Source organism: Cupressus sempervirens, chromosome 6, assembly GCF_028749045.1.
Source record: "Cupressus sempervirens isolate cs-2001-9-10 chromosome 6, ASM2874904v1, whole genome shotgun sequence".
NCBI classification, from domain to species: Eukaryota; Viridiplantae; Streptophyta; class Pinopsida; order Cupressales; family Cupressaceae; genus Cupressus; species Cupressus sempervirens.
This window is the reverse complement of record NC_143123.1, coordinates 73,490,452-73,517,708: the sequence shown is the minus strand read 5'-3', so window position 1 is coordinate 73,517,708 and position 27,257 is coordinate 73,490,452. Positions and strand designations below refer to the sequence as shown.

The following is a 27,257-nucleotide window of genomic DNA, read 5'->3' as shown; positions in this document are numbered from 1 at the left end:
AGTTCAGGCTTGAAGAGATGCACTTGAAATTGTCCATAGATTGAGGAATTGATGGATAATTACTAGACATGACAGAGGATCACATTCCTATGGCTCAAAAAATTAAGGTTTGAGAGATAGTCAGTGCAGCCTATAAAGGTTAGTCGTGATCTTCTCGATAACCATTTGCCTCTTTTCATTGAGGAGCTACTAGGTGGCTTGGCTCTAACAATATTTCTTGCTTGAGGCTAACCATCTTGATCCAAACTTAGCCAAAGATACTCCTAAAGAAGAAGGAACTCTCACTAATTGAGAGTTCATTGATGATAATGTCCTTAGAATTGTCTATGGTTGGTCTTATGATTAGAATCTTTCTTATATTAAGCTCACACTAGCTTCTTAACATTATATGAGTTTGGCCTTTAAAATTTTGTACTATCATCTTTTTATGTTAATGAAAGAATAAACAAAGAAAATCATTTAAAAATAATGTAATGCAATAAAAAATATTATATTATTCTAGCCAAGGCTAGGAGATAAAGCGTCAACAATCTAGGACTGGAGTGGTTGGAACTGCTGTTTGACCTTTAAAATTTTGTATTATCATCTTTAAAAAAATCATTTAAAAATAATGTAATGCAATTTTATATATATATATATATATAATTCCAGCCAAGGCTAGGGGATAAAGCGTCAACTATCTAGGACTGTGGTGGTTGGAGCTGCTTTTCTTCTAAATAAAAAATAATGGATGGCTATGTGAATCATGGATTTAAAAACCCACAAAAAAAATAAAAGAATGACCTAGAGCATTGGGCTCCATATATTCCCACAAATCCAAGAAATGCTTAGGCTATTATTGGCCGGACAAGTTCTCTTGTTGCCCTTATTTAACTACTTCGTATTCAAAATTGGAAAGCCATGCACATAGGCAATAGCGTATACTTCCAATGCACCACCTCACTCTTATCAATATGAAACTGATCCATTATTCTTTCTGTTCTATTCACCATGTGTCTTCAGTTCCATTTCTTTAAGAAAAATCTAAAGAATTTTCAATCAGGCGTTATGTTGGTCATTATGCTTGTATAAATATTTTATAGAAAACAATGTGCATTTGGACTGTAGCAAGATTTTGATTCTTGTATTACCCAACGTTCACTAGCTGTGAACTGTACATTATAGCATTTGGGTTTGAGTTTGTTTCAGATGCTCCTTTTGTTTTTGGCGATGGCTTCTATGATAATAATTTGTTTCAGATGCTCCTTTTGTTTTTGGCTATGGCTTCTATGATAATAATTTCATCAGAGAGTTTTTATAAATTATATTGAATTTTAGTTTTTTCTAATACCATGAAAAGAATTGCTGCTGTCTGTGGTTTAGATATGAAATAAATAAATATTATAAATATAGATTTCCTAAGAAGTTGTATTGAATATTTGGATGTGTCTAAGATTTCTATAAGACAGATAGTAATTCATTTTTCATTTGTGAATCGCTGTAAACAAGGAAATTATATAATAATTTAAAGTTACTTTGTCTTAAGGAATGGAGAATATGTCTCTTCGATCCTTCACTCTCTGTCAAAAGAGCCAACATCAAAATTTGTACTTCTAAATTGAATAACTTAATTATTTCCAAATTGAATAACTATATAATTTTAAAAGTTTGACCTAAAACATGTTTTGAAAAATAAAAAAATAACTAAGCAACAAGATCTTCTTTGGTCCCAAACCAGTATCTGCCGGAGAAAAGGACTTGGGAAGATGATTTTCTAAGATTCTTCGTTATTTTTCTTCAATGACAGTAGGCTTTACAGTGGAATTTATAAACCGAAAGGAGCGAATTAGTGATGGTGGCATGACCATAAGAAAACACAGCGTATGTGACCGACAAAATAAAGCCTGCTGTCGAATATATTGATTTATATTCCCTCACTTCGTCAACAAGGCCAATTGTCGCCTTCTTAGTGAAACGCACTATATAGTCCAAGGATCTTATGCATATTTCACTACTTGTAGTCTTCTTTTGATCTCCTGTAGTGGAAAAATCTCTTGAGATGGCTTTACTACAGTCTGACATTGTGGCCTTTCAGAGCTCAAAATATATGTCAAATGACCAAAAGATCCTTAGAAAGGGATCAAGGAAATCATCATGTTCTAAATCTTTGCATTGGGTTCCATCTATGTATAATGGATTGAGAAGTAAAGGCAAAGTTCAAGCTGTGATGACCAGTACTGAGAGAATGGGAGATGAGAAAGATATAACCAAGGGAGGCTCCACCCAAAAGTCTAAACTTGTGGCATGGCAAAGTGTGGCGAGGGAGCGCTGGGAGGGTGAAGTTGAAGTGGAGGGATACATACCAAAATGGCTGGTCAATATAGTCATTACCTTTGTTTTGTTTTTCTTTTTCCAACATTTTTCTTGATATATATAGATCATATATGATTTGTGTGTTCAATTGTGATTTGTTGCAAACAGAGTATATATTTGATGTAGGGTTTGTAAATAGGATGGTAAGTTATATGGGCTTGATCTTGGAGAAATTCTATGGTAGAGTGAGCTTAAGTAAGTTGGAGTAGTAACCTCTGTGATAATCACATAGGTGCAAAGAATGATCACTGTATTATTCATTCTTATGAAAGATGAATTCTTGGAAACTACTAATCATGAAGGATGAGTTAATAAATTTGACTCAAAAATTATATAATTGAATCCTGATAGTAATATCATGATTTGATTGACTGTGAAAACATCTCCTACTTATCTAACATAATCATTTCAAAGCTTGAAAAATTGCTGAAACTTTTTAAGGATTGTGAATTTTTGTCACAGCCTTCTATTTATCTTTAATTATGGTTCTCAATTTCTCCTCTTGTTACAGAGAATCTAATTTTTTTGCATCTTTCATCTTCTTGGATCTTTTTTATTGAGTTAGCGAATCTCACTTGTTTACTATTATCCTTTTTGAGTTTTTGATTTTGGGTCCATTTAGATGAAATTACCAAATCATCTAGGCATTGCAGGTAGATTTTATTTTATAGATCTATTAGGAATGATTAAAACCCTAACCCTTGGCTCTTCGTCTCAGTTGGGCATTTCTATTCCATCATTACAGAGTTATGGTATCTCTGAATTACTGGTTAGTCATGGAGGAAGGACAGAAGCTAATATAGTTGTCTATTCTCAAGGAACATAATACACCCAAAGTCAAATTATGTATTTTACTCATATTCACCTGTTTTGGGAGTTTCAGTATATCCTAATTTCTTTTTTTGGTATGGTAGCTGTTATTTCTATTAAGCAATGCTAAATAATTTATGCTTCTTTTGCCTTTGAACAGCTTATTTTTTTCATGGAAGTTTGACCTTGTCTATGCCTCTGTTTCTGTCTATTCCATTCCTTAATCGCTTCATTCCATCTCAAATATTTCAGATTGAATTCAAAAGCATGTAAATTGCAAACAATTGTTGAGGTAATCTCCTAAAGATTGTTTTATTTATGTTCACAGAATGGTACCTACCTGAGAAATGGACCAGGAAAGTTTCATGTAGGTGACTACAATTTCAGGCACCTTTTCGATGGGTATATATTCATTCTATTTAATTTTTCATCTTTTTTATAGAGGTTTTGTACAAAATTAATTTTAGCTATTCGATGTGGAAGCACAAATCTTATGGAAACTTCTTCAATTAAGAGTCAAGAACTAGGAGATGTTCATTCCCCCAAATTTTAACTGCTTTTCAGATTGTTCTCAAAGAAATATCTATATTCTGATGGTTGTATGTTTATTCATTGCAGATATTCTACTCTGGTCCGTCTTCACTTTGAGAATGGGAGATTAATTGCAGGACATGCACAGTTAGATTCTGAGGCTTACAAGGCTGCTAAAAAGAACAACAAAATCTGTTATCGTGAATTTTCTGAAGTTCCAAAATCAGAAAACTTCTTTGAATATGTTGGGGACATTGCAGGACTCTTCTCTGGTGCTTCATTAACAGACAATGCCAACACAGGAGTCATAAGGTCAATTCCTTCTTCTTGATTTTATTCAATTTTGATGGTAAGGGGAAAAAAATTAACACCCATAATTTTATTTACATTCAGCATATGTTCAATCATGTGGATTTGACAGGTTAGGTGATGGGAGAGTTGTTTGCTTGACTGAAACAATGAAAGGATCTATTCAAATCAATCCTGCCACATTGGAAACCATGGGCAAGTTTGAATACACGGACAATCTTGGAGTAATTTTACCGCCCCACATATCAAATTTATTTGAAATCTACAACTATCATGATCTTCTTCTTTTTTGTCATACATAACTTTGGTTCAAAGAAACAAGTGAATTATGATCTTGAATATGACAAAAAAAATTGTGGTCTTTTATCAGGGGCTGATCCATTCAGCACATCCTATTGTGTTCGATACAGAATTCATTACATTACTCCCAGATCTCATCAAGCCTGGTTATGATGTTGTCCGGATGCTACCTGGATCCAACGAGCGAACTTTGATTGGAAGAGTAGGGAAACTTTTCCATATATTTCATATTTTGAATCGAAATTTTAGTATAGTTGTTAAATTTTCACTAATATTATCCTCGGAGCATCATTTTAGATATACTGAGTACTAAATGGACTTTTTATTTTCATATAAGATAAGTTCATGTAAACTAATAGTGATCAGAAATGGGTTTAATGTTAATCAGTGCTAATGAGAGATGGTTGCTAGTAAAAATAGGTATGTGCTTATGAGAATGACAACTAATGAGATATGGGTTCATGTGAAATATTACTTATGAGAGATAGATCTGTCTGAAGCAATATTGGTACAATATGAATCAAGAGTTTGACTAAAAACTGCACAATTGGACTATTTATTTTCATATAAGATAAATTCATGTAAATCAGTATAGTCAGTGCTGATGAGAGATGTTTACTAGTCACAATAGGTGCATGTTCACGTGTGAACCGTAATTAATGAGACATAGGTTCATGTGAACTACTACTTGCGAGAGATGGGTTTGTATAAAATAATATTCATGAAATATGAATCAACAAATTTTACTAAAAACTACACATTTGAACTCTGATAGCATATCGCAATCTAACATGCATTTAAATCTTCGAACTCACTTTGTTTTTAAGCAATATATAGACTTTTGTTTAGAAATAGCAAGAATATAATCTAAATTGTATCTAACCAAATTTAGTATGGCATTGATTCAGGTGGATTGTAGATGTGGCCCTGCACCTGGTTGGGTACATTCTTTTCCTGTAACAGATAACTATGTGATAGTTCCTGAAATGCCATTGAGGTACTGTGCTGAGAATCTGTTAAGAGCTGAGCCTACTCCTCTATACAAGTTCAAATGGCACCCTGATTCAAGGGCCTTCATGCACGTTGTGTCAAGACATACAGGGGAAACGGTACTTTGTTATATATCTGAATCTATGATTGAATCCATGATTGATTCCTTGTTATTAGTTAATGTAATGTATTTCAAACATGGAAAATGTTTGGCAGGTAGCATCAGTTGAGGTGCCATTATTTGTGACATTCCACTTCATAAATGCTTATGAGGAGAAAGATGAGAATGGGAAGGTGGTGGCAGTGATAGCAGATTGTTGTGAACATAATGCAGATACCACCATCCTTGATAAATTGAGACTGCAAGAATTAAGATCCTTCTCTGGAGAGGATGTTCTTCCAGATGCCAGGTACCTACCATAATAAATTTTTCAACTTTTTTTAAATATGCCGCGTTCCAGTGTTCTAGCTCAGCAATGATCAGTTGGCGATGTGAACTAGGGTGAGACTAGTTCTCTATAAGTGAGATCAGCCGCCCACAAGATGCCTCACCTCTTAACTCCAAAAGAAATTTGAACCCCAGACCACAGAAAACTATCCACAACCTTAGAACCAACAAATTCTCATCAAGTTCTTTCATATCAATAACTGCTTTTTATATGATTATTGATCTTTATTACTTGATCTTAATGGATATAATATTGTTAATCAATGTGAACAGAGTGGGACGTTTCACCATACCCCTGGATGGCACTCCATGGGGAAAACTTGAAGCTGCATTGCCTCCAGGGGAGCATGGCAAAGGGATGGACATGTGCAGTATAAATCAAAAATACATTGGGAAGCCATATCGTTATGCATATGCCTGTGGAGCAGCACGCCCTTGCAATTTTCCCAATACCCTTACCAAGGTTAATATTCTTCATCCCAAATAGTTTGTTTCTTCTATTATAGAATTTGTCTTCTACAATGCATTAAAAGTCGAACAAGAATTTAGACTTGTGTTTGAACATAGACAAATTAAAGGGTATACTAAGCTTATAAAATGTTATTAAAGTATAACACGTTTGAAAGTTATGTGATATAAAAAAGTTGAAGGGGATGTGATGTAATATGTTGAAGGATTGTAGTAAAAAATATAATGATTAATACAATCTAAATATATAAATAGATTAAATATACTATTTAATTTAAAGTTGATGATGAAGATATGTTATAGTCTAAATATATTATAAAGGATGTTAAAAATTAATTTATCAAAGTATTGTAATTTTAAGGCTTGAATACATGAGCAATTCAAAGTTTGAAAGTTGGTTATGTTCTCTAATTTCAACATGGAAGTTAACAAGAATGTGGATTGAAATTGTCTTATTGAAATGAATTAGTCAATAAATGATTATTGGATTCTATTTACCTTGATTTATCTAAATTTTAGTAAGGTTGGACAATTTTGAAAATCACCTTTAAGGAAGCTTCTAATGTATTTTTGGATCAATTGTGTATACTTTTACATCAATATTTTGGACCATGTTATTGTCTTCCTACTAATGGATCATCAAGTTTATTATAAAATGTTGATGCAACAATACCCGGTTGAATTTAAAAGTGATCTTTGCTTTAAACTAATGGGTTATGGAGTTCTCATGTCCACTATCTCTAAGGGTTTCATTGAATTATGCGATCACGAAACTACTATAGCATGAGTTAAGCCAAATCAAAATAGTAAGTGGAAAGGTCAATGATATGTAAATTTAGAAATCCAATTTTTGAATTTTAAACTTTCTAATTCATGATTACAAAGCAAATCAATTGGTCTATTCTAATAAATCTAATCACGTCTGGTAAACAAAATATATATATTAAGAATGAGTGATTCGAATTAGAATAATACAAAAATATGAATTAAATTAGAACTATACCATTTAATATATTATAACATAAAAAAATATTACAACAAAAACAAATGTAAAACATGAGAAGATAAATACTCTATTTTTATCATTATAAATATCACTCATATTAATATATGAAATTTCTAAAACAAATATAGAACATTGATTTTTTAATTTGAATACTCATACTACCTCAATCTATCAATTTAATAGCTAACTCTAAAGACTCATCTTCACCCAACTCTTATTTATTTATAGAATTAACTCTATTTTAATGCATGTGGGTTTGATATTTACCTTGTGTGGAATATTGTTATAGATTGATTTAAAGGAGAAAACAGCCAAGAACTGGTATGATGAAGGAGGAGTTCCATCTGAACCCTTCTTTGTAGGTCGGCCAGGGGCTGATGAAGAAGATGATGGTAAGAAACTAACCACCATTGTTTCAATTTATGTTTCATAATTTCTTACATATTATTGACTTTGAGTGATATGCATGCTGTTGTAGGAGTGGCAATATCGTTAATAAGTGATAGAAATGGGGATGGATATGCCCTTGTTCTTGATGGATCAACATTTACTGAAATTGGTCGAGCAAAGCTGCCATATGGATTACCTTATGGATTACATGGTTGTTGGGTTCCTGCTCCTTAATGGATTCAAAGTACATAATCTAATGTTAGCATTTAAGCACGTAAATATGTAATATTATGAAACTTTTTTTACTATATATTAAATAAAGCAACATATGGTAAATTTTCCTTGACAAAGATTGTATGTATCTTAAAATAGAGTTTAAATTGAAATTGTTATGTTTATGCATTCTTTAATATTTTTGTGATATTTATAATAATTAGTTAAAAATAATTATTTATATATTTGATTCTCAAATTGTGTTTTTATTTTTTTGAATTACTAATTATATATTGTAATCATCCAATAGTATCCAATTTAATACAACATTAATCTAAATATTAGATGCTTGTTTGGATCAGTCCCTTACTCAATTTTATAGTCATTGATTTTTCTCTTTGATCTGATAGGTGTAGTGATTACACAGAATTCCTAGAAGCTATGGGATTCACTATCAACTCGAAGATTTATTATATATAGTCAAACTATTTATCAATTCCTTTTCTTGTTTTTTCATCTCATTTCAATTCATGTAAAAATGTATTACATCCTCAAACATTTAATTTCATATGTTAAAATTTCAACTATATGAGTTGTGACATGTCTCATTGGTATGAAAACAATATGGTGAGGTGGGGACTCTTGTCTAACATGTAAAATGTAGTTTCATCAAATGGTGATCATAGTGAACTTGTTTCTTAGATTTTGAGTTTATATATATATATATATATATATATATATATATATATATATATATATATATATATATATATATATATATATGTATGTATGTATGTATGTATGTATGTATGTATGTATGTATGTATGTATGTATATATATATGTATGTATATATATATACATATGTACATATGTACATATCTATATACATATGTACATATGTGTATATATAGATGTACATATGTACATATATATGTATATATATATATATATATATATATATATACATATGTACATATGTACATATGTACATACATACACATATATATATATATATATACATACATATATATATATATATACATACATACATATATATAAATATTTATTTATTTATTTATTTATATGTATGTATGTATGTATATATATATATATATGTATGTATGTATATATATATATATATGTATGTATGTGTATATATATATATATATATATATATATATATATATATATATATATAGTATTGGATACTTGATTTTTGGTAGGACATGAGCATGCCCATGTTCTATTGTTTTGTCTACTTTTTCTCTAATTATGTTTGGCTATAGTTTAATTATTTATCTAATAATTTTTCCTCAATATCTTCATGGTTTTATCATTATTAAATGGGCCCAATGTTATACTCTTTTGCACATAATTAGGTTTTTAATGCATTGGCCCCATTAAGGAAAAGGAATCCCACCTTATTGATCCCTAATAAAGATTTTTCCCAAGGATTATGGTGCATCTCAGTACTCCAAATTGAGTGTAGAATGATCTTTCTTATGGTTGAGAAATAAAACATATAGAGTTTACCTTTTCATGGACCACAAGGACCCAAGAGATTGAGAAAATACCAAATCTGTGTTGATCACAACTCAAAAAAAGACATCCTTTTACAAATTATATTTTGAACTCATATATAGTCAACAATGAAATATTGATTTACTTAGCAACAAAAATATCTCAAGGAACATCAATGCATTATCAATTCAGAATGCATTAAAAAAATTGGTCATAATGGTTATTATTGAAAGGAAATATTAAAGTGAAACCAAATATAAAAAGTGTAAGTACAAAATTGGGAACTCTATACATTTTTTGTTGTAATGGCTTTCATTGAAAAATAATTTCAAAGTGAAACAAAATATAATAACATAAACTGTATAAATAGAAAAGTGGGAATTCTATATAATTTTATATCAATTCATATAATTATATGTTAAGGCAATAACAAATCATCTCCATTAGAGACATTGTACTCCTATGTCCTGATAATTTGTAGTTCAAAACATTTTTCTCTATCAACATTTGATAGGACTAGCCAGCATAAATATGGCTTCTTTAATTAAGAATTTCTTAAACATTTGATGTTGTATTAAGGGTTTAGAACATATTTCTCATTATTTTATATGTTGTTTCGTTATGACTTGTTATGTTTGGGACATGATTTATACTTGGAACCTATATAGCCCTTATAGATCTATGACAATTTGTATGTGGTTGAATAAATGTTATTTTGAAGTAGATATCCATATACACTTAATGCTTTTGTATACACTACTATCTTGATGCAGTTAAGGATAAAGCTTGGAACATAATAGAAAATTTAGCTAGTTGCTCGATTATATAGAAGTTGTTAATCCAACTTCATGAAGCCAATATCACTTGCATGAAAAGATAACATGTCACTAGAATGGAATAATTTTTTTAATTACCCTCGTAGGAGTCATTTACAATGAGCATGAGTCATCTTGATATTTGAAATAAGACCAGGACCCAAAATACTTATCCACCAAAGAATGGGTTGACCTATTTGAATGATTAGAATAACTGAGAGGGGGGCTGAATCAGTTATTCTCGGGTCTGTATGTACCAATTTAACATTTCACAACTTCAAAAAAAATATTCAAACTCATAAATCCACTCAGCTAATATAGAAAACTAATTATAAATCTACTTATTCATTAAACTGATATATTTCTGGATTTGATTGTGTAAAGATTTTTACCATCAACGTTTCGAATCACACCAAGTGATCCATCATCAGGATGAAGAGAGCAAGAGATGTCAAACAGAATGGGTTGCAGAAGTAGACAAACTCAAAGATATAGGGACAAAGGGAGGGGGATTGCACGCACACCAAAAAAGTCAAATGGGGAGATGGTAGGATAGAAGACCCTAAGAGATAGACACCCAATCAACAGGGGAACAAGTAAAAGAGAAGTGAAAAGGAAACTAAAGAAATGGCCAGATGTAGGGTATGTGGCAAAAAAATGCACGTCCCCACTAAGAAAAAAAAACAAAAAAACAAAAAACAAAAAACAAAAATAAGAGTCAAAAATGAATGAAAATGAAAATAAATTACTAAAAAATAAGTTGGAAATACGTATAACACAGCAAAGACCACCCACACGAACAAACTGCTAGATAAATGTATAAATGAACATTCACCTAAGGAACAGACCACATAAAAATTAGAAATAAAATTAAAAATACCAATAAAAATAAAAATACAAATAAATAATGATAATAAAATAAAATAAAGAAATTGAGAATATGAATAGGAATAAGCAAGTCTGAAGACAAAAACATGAATAAATATAACGTGTTGGGTAGAACACATGCAAATATAGTATATAATGAGTGTATGTGTGTGTCATTTTTTGATATATATATATATATATATATATATATATATATATATATATATATATATATATAAAATGTTATGCGCGTGTGTGTGTGTGATTTAAGACTCGATATATGTATAGACACAAATACATAAACAAGGATGAGAATTAGATGTGGGCAGATATGGGCCAGCGGAGGGAAAATTCTATATTGATGTAAACAAACAAATATATATATAGTATTATTTATATTTATATATAACTATGCAAATGGTGCATCAACCAGATACAAACACATCAACGAGCAAATTATGAAAAAATATAAAGAATATATACACCTAATACGAGGAAAAAAACTAATGAAAAAAGAAAAATAAAAATAAAAATATGTAAGTATATATATATACCGAAGCACACACACACGTTAAAAAAGAAATAGTTAATAAAAATAATGGATTGCGCAAATGACAAACTGAACATACAAATATTTCAAAAAACCCAACCAAATAACTAAAAACAAAGCACCAGCTGAATGACCAATGCTTGTGTGTGCATGTGTTGAATTTAACACATGTACACACACACCAACACACACCCACAATAGCAATCTAACCCTAGAAGCAAGGAGGCAAGCTACTAAAAACAAAGAAAAGAGGCAAACGAGGGAAAGAAGGAAACCCAACCGGTGGAGCCAGAGCGACCAAACAAGATGGGAGAGAGGGCGGGGAGAGAGGATACTACTCGCAATGATGGTCTCTGCACCTAGAGGTTAACATTGGCTGCCACGAGGGGTTGAGGGTCCAACCATCATCACGGTTAAGGTTAATGGGGTGGTTGTTGATTTTAATGGCTTCTTTAAGCTTCCTTTTGAAATAGTTGTCCTCCTTGGCTAGGATTTGCGTGTTTTCCAAACAGATGTGATGCTTGGTGGAGAAAGAATGCTCAGCTAAGGCTGATTTGCAAACCCTATCATGCCTAATGTCTGCAACGTGCTCTTTGATCCTAGTATGGAAAGCTCGACCCGTTTCACCAATATACGGTGTCCCACAAGAGAAAACTACTTTGTAGACTCCTGAGTTAGAATACGCCTCTCTAGAGTCTTTTGAAGGCGGGACAAGGTTTCTAAGCTTGGATAAGGGTTTGAAAGCAATTCGCAGACCTTTTTTGGTCAAGATCTTGGAGATTTTTTGCGAAATGCCTTCCACAAAGGGGAGAGAGGCAAACATGCCGGGAGGGCGAGGGGAGGTTTCACACGAGGAAAGGTGGAGGGACTGGGCTTGGTTGAAAGCTCTGGATATATGTCTATGAGAGTAACCATTAAGCGTAAAGACATGTCGAAGGTGGTTGAGTTCAAGGCTTAAGTAGTCCTCATCACAAATTCTATATGCTCTCAGAGCAAGAGTCTTAAGAATGCCAAATTTTTGGTTGGGATGGTGGTGGGAGGAAGAGTGGATGTATGAGTCTGTGTGCATGGCCTTTCTTTATTCATTTCAACACTTAGTTCTTTATTCAATATATGTCGGTCCTAACACAATGGTAAATAGAATGAAACATGAAAACAACATTCACACAATTTTGGCACCAAGATTTAATGTGGAAACCTAATTTGGGAAAAACCACCAAGTAACATGCTACCACTTTTCACTCTTCTGAAGTAAGCTTAGTTAAGAGCCAACCCTATTAAAGGTTACAAAACATAGTGTTAGGTTTGGCCCTATTAAAGGATTTAAATCACCCTGTTGGGAGTGGCCTTTTTAGACGTCTTTAGATCATTCCATTAGAATGTCACCTTAATTAAAGGATTTTACAAATGATTGTTAGGTCAACCTTGATTAAAGGATTTTACTGCCACACTAGTTAGAAAGTAATAGCTAGGTTTGATCTATTAAAATACAAATCACATTGGAAATTTAGATCTCCATTCAGCTCATTCTAGTTCATTGACTAGACTTCATCATGTTCTCCATCTCGGATATGCTTGGAAACTATTCAAGAAACACACACTTCACCAAATTCTCACTTTTCCTCTACAACTCTATTATTCACTTGTCCTTCACAAATTTTCCAATCAACCAACCAAAATAAACATCTCTTGTACCTTCTTAAATAGGTAGCTTTGATCTTTTTCTACTTAAACATCACCATCTAGATCTCAGCGTTTGATCATATTCAATGAATCTATCCATCATTTTGTAATTCTAATCCTTCCTTGAAACTTTTTGAAACTTGATAATAAAATCATTTCCTTGATCGCCTAACAAACTCAATTAATGCATTAAATATTCTAGCTCATCAATCCTTATCATTCACATGCTTTGGCCAATTCAAGAATTAAACTGTATCAGTCTCAAATCTTGATTCTTTCACAAACTTTTATTTTGTTGATACTCAGTCATCACTATGTTCTTCAACTCAGTCATCTCACTATGTAGCTTGGTCTCTACTAATTTTGTCTTCCTTGTCTTGCACTGGCTTACTCAGTCTTTACTATGCTCAGACACTTCTCTATTTTCTTCTTCATCTTTCTCAGCTATAACTATCACTCAACTTGTATTATTTTTTCGGCTATCTCTTAAGTTCCTCAATCTTCTACTTCATTGACCTTGTAAAATTGTTACTTGGTAAAGCTTAGTGTTTTACTCAACTTCTAGTCTTCCATCAACCTTCTCTTCTACAATGAGCTTAATTATCTTCTACACTTCATATAATGATCAAAAGACATATTATCTTGTCAAATACTAACTAATCAAGTGCCCATTGTAATTCTATCATACTAAACTCCTCTTTACTCAACAACTTCACTAACTCATCTAGTTGTCTTCTCTTTCCAAATCCTCTTCATCAATAATAGGTATGGCACTCTACATTGCTAGTAAATGTCTTATTGGTCAGTAAGGTTTTGACATCAATGAAAATATAACAATTATAGTTTGCAACAATATCCCTCTTTGGCATTGATGGCAACACCTTTAGTTACCATGCAATGGAATTTAATACTTTTTCATGATTTTTCACTTGCAGTTCCCTATTGTTCCCTATATCAGGTCTTCATTAATATCCTTAATTTCATTCTAATTATCATCCATGCAACCTCCAATACGATCTTTCTTTTTCCTTCATAATACTCCCTTTATGATACCAATTATAATTCTTCATGCTGACTCTAGAAGTAATACTAGCTATATTGATTCTTCTTCTTCTTGTAACTAGATGGTAACATAGCATCTCCCTCTACTATATGGTAACATTTCTCCCTATTTGGTCTTTAGTTATTGATATTGAATGGTAACTTTAGTACATCTCTTCCTTTTTAACAACAATGTCAAAGTCATCATCCATTCTATACACATCATTTTCTCTTTATCACTTTCAGGTTGATCTTTGAAATAATCACTCCTTCTGTCATCTTTTCCTTGACTAAATCAACATATATCAACTTGTAGCCTCACTCTTGTACTTATATATTTCTTTTCACATCTTTAGGAAGCTCCTAAAGTGTGACCTCTTGTATCAATCTGTAAGATATTTTTATCATAAAATTTAGGCAATATTGCATCTCAGCTTACTTTACTTCAGATAGGAGAATGACCCCTAATTTACCTCTTAGATACTCAAATGTGTTCTTAGGTGATGCCTTTGTCAATATATCAGCTATATGCTCCTTTGAGTTTACATACTCCAATTTTGACTTCTTTACCTTTTACTAATTCCCTCAAGTAATAATACTTGATTATTATGTGGTTTGTCTTTGTTTGCATCAAAGGATTCTTGGATATGTTTATAGAACTTATTTTATCACAGTATATCATTGCATGTTAGTAATCTCTTCCTTTGTACCTTTCAACAATTGCTTGATCCACACAATGTTTGAACAATTAACTATTGTTGCAACATACTTAGCCTCTGTTGTAGAATGGGAAATATAATTTTCCTTATTTCTTGTGTATGAAATCAATCTCTTTCCTAGAAAGAAAGCTTCTTCATGTGTACTCTTTCTATCATCAACATTTCCAAACCAATAAGCATCTATCTAAACTTTTAACTCAAACTTGTGAGTTTTCTTGTACCATAATCCATAGTCTTTTATTCCTTTCAGATACCTCAATATCCTTTTCATTCCTATTAGGTGATTTTCTCTAGGATTAGCAAAAAATATTGCAACAATATCAATAACTAATGCAATGCCAAGTTTGTTATAAGCAACATATTGTAATTTTCCAATCATTGATCTATATATTGTCTGATTCACTTCTGTAGAATCATCATTCTTTGAAAGTTTATGTCCTGTGATTATAGGTGTTCCAACTAGCCTTGAATCTTCCATTCCAAAGGTCCTCAATATCTCCTTGATTATATACTTTGATTGTGTAATGTAAATACCTTTCTTCATTTGATAAACTTGAAAACCAACAAAGAATTACATCTCTCTAAACATTGGCATCTCAAATTCTTTCTTCATCTCATTAGAAAATTATTTGCACAATAAATCATATCCTCCAAATATGATATCATCAATAAAAAAACTTAGCTGACAATATCTTTCTTGTAGAGAGTTGCATATTAGGGATTTGATTGTGTGCCATATTTTTGCATCGACGTTTCAAATCACACTTAGTGATCCATTATCATGATGTGAAGAGCTAGAGGATAAAAATGATTAGAGGCAAACCAATAAGAGAATATCTTTCTTTCATATTCACTTTTCAAGTATAGAGTGGTATTGTCATTAGTTCTTGCAAAACCATTTTTCACCAAATAAATGTGTAACCTTTCATACCATTCTCTAGGGGCTTGTTTTAAACCATATAATTCTTTGTGCAACTTACATACCATGTTCCTCTTTCTAGAGTCAACAAATTCTTCAAGTTGTTTAATGTAGACTTATTCTTTTAAGATTTCATTTAGAAATGTAGATTTCAGATCCATTTGAGATACCTTAAATCCTTTGTAAGAAGCATATGCAAGCAAAGTTATTACTTAGTATAATTTTCTTTGACATATTTATGAAAATCATTTATTGTAGTGTGTTTCAATCATTTTTTGAGGTTCTACTACAAGTTCTAATGCCAATGAAGAAATTCATTATAGGAAAAGTGAAATGAAAAAATGGGGTTTCAAATGGTTTCGAAAAAAAAAAGATTAAATGTTAAAAGGGTTCTTTTAAATTTAATTGGTTTGCAGTTAAGGGTTTTTAATGATTCAAGGGTTTTTAATCATTGAATATACAATAATATAAACAAATAATTATTCAAAATGGTTAGTTCATTGTGTTTAGTGTCAACATAATCTTTGGTTTATATTTGTGCTCTTGTGATTCCCTAAAGGTTTTTTCTATTGACAAAAAATTGGTTTCATAGAAGGGGTATTCGAGGGTTTTGGGATGAGGTTAATAGTTTTGGATGATTCAAGGGTTTTTAATCATTGATTGTACATCAATAGAAATAAATAATCAGTCAAAATGGTAAAGTAATTGTCTAGAATGTTGATATAATCATTGCTTTCTATTATATTTTTTACTTGAATGTTTGATGTATTTTTCAGGTTTTAGTACAAATATGGGGTTTTGTCTTTGTTTATAGAAATATTCAACATATTTATTGAAATCAATTTTTTTAGTGGGTTTCAATCATTTTTAAAGTTTTTGTTGCAGCTAATAATGTCAATGAAGGAAATCATTACCAGAAAATGGAAATGAAAAAATGAAGTCTCAATTGGTTTCACAAAAATAGATAAAATGTAAAAGGGATTCTTTTAAATGATAATTAATTTGTGGTTAAGGATTTTGTAATGATTCAAGGGTTTTTAATCATTGAGGTTATGGGTTTTCAGTGATTAAGGGTTTTAAATCATTGAATATACAACAATAAAAATAAATAATTAGTCAAAATGGCCAATTAGTTATCTATAAATTATCCAAGAATTCTTGGGTTGTTGCTTTGCATCTGTGATTCAATCTTCCCATAGTTTTATATTTCAATTTTCCACCTTCAAATTATTGCATGTAATGTAATAGAAAGAAATAAATATAATAAATGGTAAAGAAATAGTGTACATTATTGATTTAATCATTACTTGGTGTTGTACTAATTGTATATCTCCATAGCTTCTTCATTCTCTATTACAAATGTGGGAAGTTGTATGTGTTCATCATTGTCTTCCAAATACTGTTATTCAGAGAATTATAGATCATGTTCATGGTTCCCACCACCCACCTTTGCTACACTTACCTTACATATTACCTTTCTTAATTTGTCATTCATTTGTAACTACATGCATTATTAATTTCTCATCATTAATATATGCACTGTTCAGTTGGCATTGACTTTGTGCATTGTTAAGTTGACATTGACTATTTGAATTGTTAAGTTGATATTGATTGCATGCCCTATAAAGTTGACATTAACTATATGATTTGTTAAGTTGACATTGAATATATACATTACTTGATGTACAATTACCTATATGCATTTTTTTGTTCAAGGCCACTCTATGCATACATATAAGAATGTATCCATTCTTGAACTCACATGCATTCTATGTATTACTCTAGTTTTTATTCAACTACTTTCCATTCTTCACCTAACATTCTTTTGATAAAAATTTTACATTGAGTTGATGTGCCCCTAATTCTATATGTAGTGTCAAGCATCGTTCTCTATAGTTAAGTGATAAACTTCATTTTGGAATCATTCAATAAAACATTCAGTTGAATATTGTTTGTTGTTACCAATTTGTTTCACTTAATAATTCCAACTTCTTTTATAGATGAAGGCTATTGTTGTACAAGGCTCACTAATTCAATTAAATTAAGTAGATGGAAACATAGCAATTGAATTAGATTAAATAGATGGAAGCATAAAAAAGAGAGAACAAATAATAAGAATTTGAAATTTGGATGTCATCTCATGAAGAAAACATAAAATACAATTCATTTTGTGAAATAACGGATCACTTACCACCATAATTAAAAATTGAAATCAACAAACCATTTCTTCTATGATAAAATTCCTATAAGAATGATACAATGCCTCATTAATATCTTTGAAAAATCCTTGTCTGAATGCTCCCATATTATTATATGCAGTCTACAAATTCTTTGCACTTGTGCAAGTAAGAAGTTACATAATATTCAATTCATGCTTCTTTCCTATTTTAGTGGTTTGAATGCACGGTTTTATCTAGATGTTAGTGCTTGTTATGCACGTTATTTCTAACTTTACTGCTTCTACATCATGTATTTTATCGTGTTTTACTTCTTTAACTACTCAGTACATATTTCATGGTCATTATTAATATATATGTTGTAATGTATATGGATTATTTCTCTTTGTTTCATCTTGCTTATTCCCTGTAATCATGTGAATAATGTAGGCTTTCATAAAGTTCAATGCAAGTATTCTTTCCATTTTTGCAACTTCTATTATACAATTATTTTCAAATTTTGTTGCTTTGACTTCTTAGTATCTATGCTTAGTGAATTCTCTATGGTGATACTCAACGTATGTTGAAAATTATATAACCTTTTTCTGCCATTTTCATCCTGTTTCTTTTATCTCTAAGCTATCAATTACTACATCACTAATTCAAATTTTCATATTGCACTTTTAGTAATGTGATGAATTCATTGATGAAATGTACTTGTAATTTTTCCAAGTTGTATTCATTGTACACCTAGATTTCACATTGCTATTTATTCTGTAATGTTTTCAATAAGTTCATTTTTAAAATAGTTTTTGCACAATTAGTTTCAAGATGTATTCTACAATCAAATGTACATGTCTATCTACTAGTGTTCTTATAAAGTTGTACTCTTAGATATCACAATGTTGTCAATCAGTGCAAAACTAAATGTGCATTCTACACAATTATTTCTATTTAATTAATTTCATTATTGTAAAAAACTAAAAGAAATTACTTTCATCTCAAAATTAGTGTAAGAAAATACAGATTATCTATTTTTCCTTTCTATAAAAGTTTGGTACATAAAATTTTATACTATAATGTAGAAGATTGGTTGTTTCTAAAGATTATAGTCACAAAAATTAAAGCACTACATGAAATCATGAGAGAGATCAAGAATGAAGAATAATGCACTATGTTATTAATGATGCAATAGAATGAATGAATATACATAAGAGACTTCTTGGTTGAATAGCCCAAGGTGGCACATAGGGATGCATAAGATTATGAAAAGTGCCTTAATCTTATGAGATGGTACATAAAGTGATAACTTATCTTCCACCTGGAGTGAAAAAGTGATAGTGTTACAACACATCCATCAAAGGTGGATCATCCACTTAAGGTGGAAAAGGGATAGTGTGAGACATCCACTAAAGTTGGATCACCCTCCAAAGGTGGAAAATTAGTAGTACAACATGTCCACTAAAGGTCAAGATCACCCTCTACAGATAGAAAACCGATCATTTTTACCAAAGGTGGAAGTCTCAGCTAAGGTGGACAAGTGATAATGTAATGATATAACAAAAATTGGAAATATTTGTATTTAATCCTTAAGTAAACTTAAATTTGTGTGTGTTTAGAACCTAGTAAAATCACTTACTAATGCAAAAGCATCTTGGTTCTTTAGGCAATCTTGCATCAACTAAAAAATATTTATTATTTTATGTACTAGTATGTTGTTCACAAAGTAGTCATTGCTTCTTTTGTTTTCATTTTATGCATAGTTATCATCATGTTGAGGACCTATCTTCATCCTTGTCCTAAGAGCGTGATTTCTAGCATTCTATGTTTCTTGAGTTCTATGTCATTCTTTTTTGTCCTTGTTTCTTTCTATTTACATCTCGTGAAGTGTGTTATTCTATTTAGTTCCATTGATTACATATGTGGCATCTTGCTAACTTGTGGCTTAGCTAGCTATAAAAAGCAACTTGGTTAGTTGTAGGAAACCAATCAAACAAAGAATCATGATAAGATGGAAGATAGAGGATGCGAGTTGAGACTCTAAGATTGTAATTTCATTGGTTTAAGGTTGTAGCCCAGAAGGCCTCACAACTGGGTATGTTGTGGTTTCTTTATATGTGAAGTTGAATTATTACACCTACAAAAAATGTTGTATTTGGCCTTGTGTTCTATGTGTTTTAAATTGAATTATATGTAGCTTCTATGTGCATCTCTAAGCAAGGTAGTATTGGAAGGTTTAAGTTGAGTTTATTCCACATGGTATTCCTCCAAGATTATGAATTTCTGACCCTACCTTGCATCACTTACTAAGTACAATCTACTAAACAAACCAAGACCTCCTTTATGTGAAACTTAGGGAGAATCGATGCAAATAATACAAGAATATGGACCTTAGATACTAGCATATGTTAGGCACCCATGCACATTCACAATGAAATCTCTCATAAATAGGGAAAAGGATAAAACCTAGTGGGGGAAAAACTGCTCCCCAAAAGAGAGATGAAATATAAAATTCTCTCAAAGAAGAATGTGAGGAGGAAAAAACCCATGAGAGGAAAGATCGCCCCACCATAAGTGAGAAGTATCTCGAGAACATATATCCCACTGCCTCCCTACCCCCTCCCATCTCCTCCCTTTATCTATAATGTGCTCAAATGGCAGATTCTTGAAAGTGGATGTGAAAGATAGTCCATAATTGTTGAGAATTGTTCCTCCCATTAGGGAGAAACAAAACCAAAGGTGTATATATGAAGTCTCAACAATATTGAAAGGAATATGTACTAAGAAAACTCAAGATAAATGAAATGTTTGATACTTTCTCAAGTATTCCATGCAAATGCTAAAATTGTCCTCCTCCAAATTATGTCTACCAAGTCATTCTACTAAAATTACAACCCAAGATACAGTTCAAAATAAATATAAATCATTATCTAAAGACTCAAGTATCTCCTTTAAAGATGAAGAGACCTCTTCTAAATTTTTGTATAAAGTATCTATACTCATATTAAACTTGAAAGAATGATCGTGTACAAAGAATGAAGAAGATGGTTAGAGTGTTCCCTTGACAAAGCTAAAGAAGGATCATCATCATCAAAGATAATAAGATACCATCAATTATGTTTCTGATAGGAATCCTCAAACAAATCTAGTTGACTAATTGCCAATGTTCCTTTTCAAGCTTCATGGCATGGATTATCCACCTCATCTATTGTATAAGTCTAGTGTTTGTATCGATCATTGACAGTTCAATCTCTTGGTGCAATGACAAGCCTAGCTTGTAACAATTTGTATTAGAGCTTGGTCATAAGTTTGAATCTCCTTAGGTAATATTGAGGGGAGGATTATTGGACTAGCCACCAACATTCCCCTCCAAGATTTGTGATATGGTTTAACCACCTCATGTGTTGTATAAGTCTACTGGTTGTGTAAAGCATTGACATGTCAATCTTTTGGTGCAACAAGAACCCTAGCTTGTAACAAAATCTACATTGTCTATCAAGTAGTCAAATAGAATTTATTGGTCCTCCTTGTTCACTTTGTGGATGATTTGAGAATCTCAAAAACGTATTTTTTATTTTTTTATGGAGCTAAAGAAACTTGGTTTCAAATGCATGCTTCTAAATTTTTTTTGGTGTGCTACATTTTCCATCCATGTGGTTTTACCAAGAGACAAAATCATTTCTCTTTCAAATACACCCCGATTTGACATGCTTTCAAGGTAAAGTTCCCTTTATTATTTGGAAAGATGGAAATTTCTATTTTTATAGGTTTTTCTACTTACCAACACCTTTATGTGAGCACTCAATCTATGATATATTTTAATATTTCGATGCATATTCAAGCTCAAGCTTGGAAAGATGGACTCAAAATTGTGTGTAGACTTGGGAATTAATGGATCATTATGGTAATGCTCCCTACATTATTGTTAAATTCATATTGATCTCTCCCTTCCTTGAGGGTATGGGCATGATAAAATTGTTCTTCTAGATACAAAAAAGGATCCCATTCCGAAGAAAAGCTTCAACTCTAATAGATGAGGAATGAGCTCTGTTAGGGATTGTATGGCCTCTGTTTGAATCCTTGTTGGTTTCCACTACTTGCCACCGCATTTACTACGGGAATAAAGTTTCATTTATAATGAGTTCAACCTTCTCCAGCCCAGCAGTTGATGTTGGTGTTGGAGTTGTTGTTGCTATTGGAGATAATGGCTCTACTGACCAAATGCCTACACAAGTTTGTTCCCAAGGTGTTTCATGAGGTAATTCCTCTCCTGATATTATTTTAAATGTCAATGAATTTGATAGTGCATGCACATGGTTAGAACAAAAAACCCTTATTGGGTATTTTGTGGGTCATACTCCTTCTGAAATCACATTGCAAGAATGGGTTTCCAAGGTTTCGATACCTCAGGGTGTTCACATTGAAGGTGTTCAAAGCCTTACCAAAGGCTTCTTTCTTTTTTTCTTTGGCAGTGTAGGCCAAGCTAAACATGTTTTTGTGTGAGGGCCCTAACTATCAGGTCATCCTTCTTGGTTTTCAATGACAGTCACACGATATTATCATTTTCAATGATTGAAAGCTTAAGGTGCCCATCTAGGTGGAGTTTCGTGGACTTCCCATTCCTTGCTAGTCTTTTTTACCTACTATTGCGCAAACCTTCAACAATTTAGTGTGCCTTGAACTAGACAAGTTTTTCAACACGGGTCCCCAATGTAGGGTTTGTGTCGAGGTTGACTTGACTAGGGACCTCAAATATTCAATGGATATCCAAATAGGTGGTACCACCTTTACTCATAAGGTGTTATACCTCAACCTTCCAAAAAGTTGTTATCAGTGCCAGTCAACAGAGCCTAAGATTAGGGATTGTCCCTTGTTAGAACATAACCATCCCTCAAACTCTGAAAACAAAGCCTGCTCCTACCACCAAAAAAGAAGAATGGACCATAGTGGTGAAAAAAGGGAAGGGTTCAACAGTGGCTAAGGCAAGTTCTTTGCCTGTGGATCATGGTAAACCTAGCTCAAGACAGATACCAATTGACTCCTCTATTCCATTACTCCCTCCACCTCCTATTTCAAACCTTGGAAGCTAGGGGATAGCGAGGGTTTCTACCCTAGATTTGCATCCTCTTTGGACTTGCGCATTGCAAGCGATGTCAATGATTGCCCAAAAAAAGTTACGTCGGTCTTGTAGCCCAGATGGAGGAGTTTTTTGACAATGGGGAGAAATTTCAAAGGGTCATAGTTGTTGATGTCTCCTCTTTTGAGTCTCCCTCTTTTTGCATAATAGTTTTTCCTCTCTAGGGGATGAGGATGATGTGCAAGTTGGTTTACCATGAATTGCCTTTCATGGAATGTGTGGGGGCTAATAGACCTCCCTAGAAAATATTATGTTTGTGATGCCAAGTGTTGGTTTGATCTTGATGTTCTTTGTCTCCAAGAAGTTAAAGTTGTTTTATTTCTTCTCTCCTCAGCTTATCATGTTATTTGGTCAAATAGTGTCATTTTTGCTTCTCAACATGAAGCTAGTCGAGGGGGTGTTGTTACTCTTCTTTCCCTCATTTAATTTCATCTGTTGTTTCTCATGGTTCAAACCCTTTTCACAGAGTGATTTGGATCCTGTTGTCTTTTCAAAATCATTCTTTTGGTATTGTTAACATTTATGCTCCCAATGATGTTTTTGAGCATTCACATCTATGGCATTGGTTGGTGGATCATTTGCCACCTACAACATGGGTTTTTTGTGGGGACTTCAACATGGTTGAGTTGGCCTCTAATAAAGAAGGTCTTCTGCCATTTACGTGGACAACTGGTGAATGGAAGGCCTAGTTTTACATGTAGAACAAATTAGGCCTTCATGATCCTAATGTTACTCGCCACCACCCAAACGGGATTTGGCACACTTCATCCAATTTTTGAGCTAGGTCAAACAAAGTTTTAAAGAGACTTGACAAGGCTATGATTTGTGTGCAGTCTTTTTTTTTCCTTTTCTCAAAAGCATGCCTTGCCTGTCACCCCCCTTCCTGATGTGACGTTGTGAGATCACTCCCCCATTCTCTTTTCTATCACTTGGCAGACAGCTCAGCCTCACCTGAGTAAAACCTAGTTTTACCTCAACACCTCTTTGTTGGCTCATCTACCAACTGTCTCTCACATTCTACATGTCTGGAATCTTGAACCTCAGCCCCACACACATTTTGGATGAATTCAATGGTGGAATGATTTTATCCTTTGTACTACAAGGTTTCTTTGCATTTATGGTAGACAACTAGCTATCTACCATAGCAGATCTTATGATACCACTACTCTCGATCTATGTATAGTATCTAAGGCTCTTGCCATGAATCCATTTGATACAAATCTCTAGGATTGGCTTGCCAACCTTAGACACTAGAAATAGGTTGCAGATAATTATGTTGCTCAGGGAGCTCAGATCAAGGCCCATCTCCACTGATTGGAGGTTGGCGATCAGGCAAGGAATTTTTTAACGCTTTGAGGGCTCAGCATTCTACATTGGGTATTAAATACATCTGACAAGATCAAAAGGTTTTCACTGACCTACCAAATATTCTCTAGGTTTTTGTGCATCATTATGAGTAGGTTTTTATAGCTCAAGGGCCCTCTATTGTGTGTGATCAAGCACTGCAAGCCTGCCTTGATGTTACTCTTAATAGGCTTGCCCCTGAGCAATATGCCTTTTTGAGAAAAAGCTAATGCTTGCAAATCTAAAGGAAGCTATCCTTTCCATGGCTGATGATAAAGCCCCTAGATGTGATGGCTTCCCCTGTGAGTTCTACAAGGTGCTTTGGGATGACATTGGCCCTGATTTGTTTCATGTTTATCATGAAGCATATGTCTCAAAGTCATTGGGAAACATAATAAGCAAAGGGAATATTAAATTCATACCTAGTGTTGGCGATCCTAAAGAAATTTCTAATTGGAGCCCAATTACTTTGTTGAATGTCTCCTACAAAATCATTGCCAAGGCTCTCTCTCTTAAAATTCAGCATTTGCTCCCTTAGATTGTTTGACCTAAACAAACTAGTTTTACTAAGTCCCAGTATATCTTGGACAACATTATTGTTGTCTAGGAAGGGATGGAGTGGGCCAGACATTCCAAACAACAGGCCCTATTCTTCAAGATTGATTTCACCAAAGCATATGACCGAATTGAATGGCCCTTTATTTTACCTATGCTTCAAGCTCTAGGCTTCAGCCGAGTATTTTTTCAATCAGTGCAGATGCTTTTTGGGGATGCCTCTACTTGCATCACCATTAATGATCGTCAATCTGAAGCCTTTGGGCTCTTCAGATCTATCTAGCAATGTTTTCCTCTTGCACCTTCTCTCTATGTTTTGACAGCCGAGGGCTTTGGCTACCTACTGGCTAATGCCATTTTCTGATGATTGGTGTGTGGTGTTTCTTTATCGAATTTGATCACTCAGCTGGTCAATGGTCATTTTGCAGATGAGTCTTTCCTCACTTTGATTGAGGATGAGGAGAATATTACCAATGCTTTGCAATGTTTGGATACTTTTTTCCTTGCTTCAAGGTCTACTATCCAATGGCACAAAACCCTCTGCTACTACCAATCTTTTTTGCCTGGGCCTCACTGGTTGCAACAATATGGATGGAAATAGGTCCAACATGGTGAAATCTTTATATTTTTAGGCATTCCATTTACTTTTCAAGCATCTCCTATGGAGCTATGAAATGTTGTGCTTGCTTGAATTGAGAAGAAGTTGGACTATTGGATTACTAATCCCCTTTCTCTTGCGGTAAAATTTCAAATCTACTCCAAAGTGCTTTCAAGATGCTACTTAAGTGTACTATTCTTCTTTTTGGGCTCTCTCTAAAGCCTTGTACCTTAAGCTTGAATGTCTTCTCAAGGACTTTCTTTGGGCCTCTGATGTTGTGCATCATGGCTTTCATAGAGTTGCCTAGGACTTCTGTTGCTTGCCCAAAGATTATGGTGGCCTTGGATTACTCTCCACCTACAAGCAGGGGATAGTCCTCTGTGCCAAGTGGTTCATACAGTCTCTCTTAGTAGATAAAGCCTAGAAAATTTTGCTACATCACTACATTTCTTTAGGCTTTATGGTTAACTGTCTAGCCTGGAAGGAGATTGGTCTTCAAACCCTTCTTGTGACCTCTAAACCTATTTAGATTCAAGGCACTTTTGTTGCTAATAGCATTTGGAAATCTTGGGAAGCTCTCAAACCTTAGCTTCACTAGGCTGGTAATGGATTCAAAGATGGGCTATCAATGAATCAACAAAACCTTTGGTGGTCACCCTTATTTTCCATGCAAGTTGCGCCTTTAGCCAAGATTCAAGGAGCCAATGCTTTGCGATTATTTTGCAAGGGTATTATAACTCCGAGAAATTTATTCTCTAGGGTTACTATGAGCCTTTGCTCATGGGAGGATCTACAAGTCCAGTATAAGCTTATATGTCCATATCGACAGACAATTGATCTTCTAGTTTCTACGGTTCCTCCCAATCTGTTGCACAAGCTTGGAATTCACTCATCTCGCCCATGGTGGAAAGATTGGAAATGATACCCTGCCACTCCAATGACTAGTTATAAGCCTAGGCTAGGGTATCGATGGATGATGCCCCATCTTCCGATGGTTGACACTCTCAACTAGCACTGGCATTTGCATTATTTGCATAAGACTTGGAGTCTTAGATTTGCCACTATCTAGCATACCATCACAGAGCCAAAGATTGCTCACTTTGCCTAGTGTCTCCTCTTCCAAGGTTTGCTTTTGGGCCCTTAGCTTCGACATTTGGGAGTCCCTGATCCTAGATGCCCTTTTTGTGGCCAGCCTGAAAGCTTTCTGCATATTTTTTGGTTTTGTAGAAGAGCTCAGAATTACTAGCTCTGGATTTATGATTTTTTCAAGCCTTTTCATCCAAAGGCCTTCACTTGGTATATGGTAGTTCTGGGTGATGTTCCTAGACTGGCATACTTTCAGAATGGAGATATTGTTTACAATCTGGAAAGATCATAATGATGTTTTATTCTCTCACAAATTTATTAATATTCATGTTGCAATGTACTCTAAAGCACGTATATGTGTTGCAGATTCAAGTACAAACTAACAAGGTCATGCTAGAAGTGACTCACCTATAGGAGCTACTTGCTCATTGGGGAAATGCCCCTTGT

The 27,257-nt window shown here is 33.2% G+C and overlaps 1 protein-coding gene across 1 annotated transcript; it reads left to right on the top strand.

The window, feature by feature from the left end:
* The first annotated feature begins 1,647 nt into the window (after positions 1 to 1,647).
* Positions 1,648 to 7,954, top strand: LOC149551214 (carotenoid cleavage dioxygenase 8 homolog B, chloroplastic-like). Its single transcript, XM_089786791.1, has 10 exons — positions 1,648 to 2,353; positions 3,491 to 3,564; positions 3,781 to 4,005; positions 4,115 to 4,226; positions 4,373 to 4,504; positions 5,211 to 5,411; positions 5,509 to 5,702; positions 6,014 to 6,203; positions 7,504 to 7,606; positions 7,693 to 7,954. Exons 1-10 carry the CDS (start codon positions 2,039 to 2,041, stop codon positions 7,836 to 7,838), a joined length of 1,692 nt encoding a protein of 563 aa, XP_089642917.1. The 5' UTR covers positions 1,648 to 2,038; the 3' UTR covers positions 7,839 to 7,954.
* The last annotated feature ends 19,303 nt before the right edge of the window (positions 7,955 to 27,257 follow it).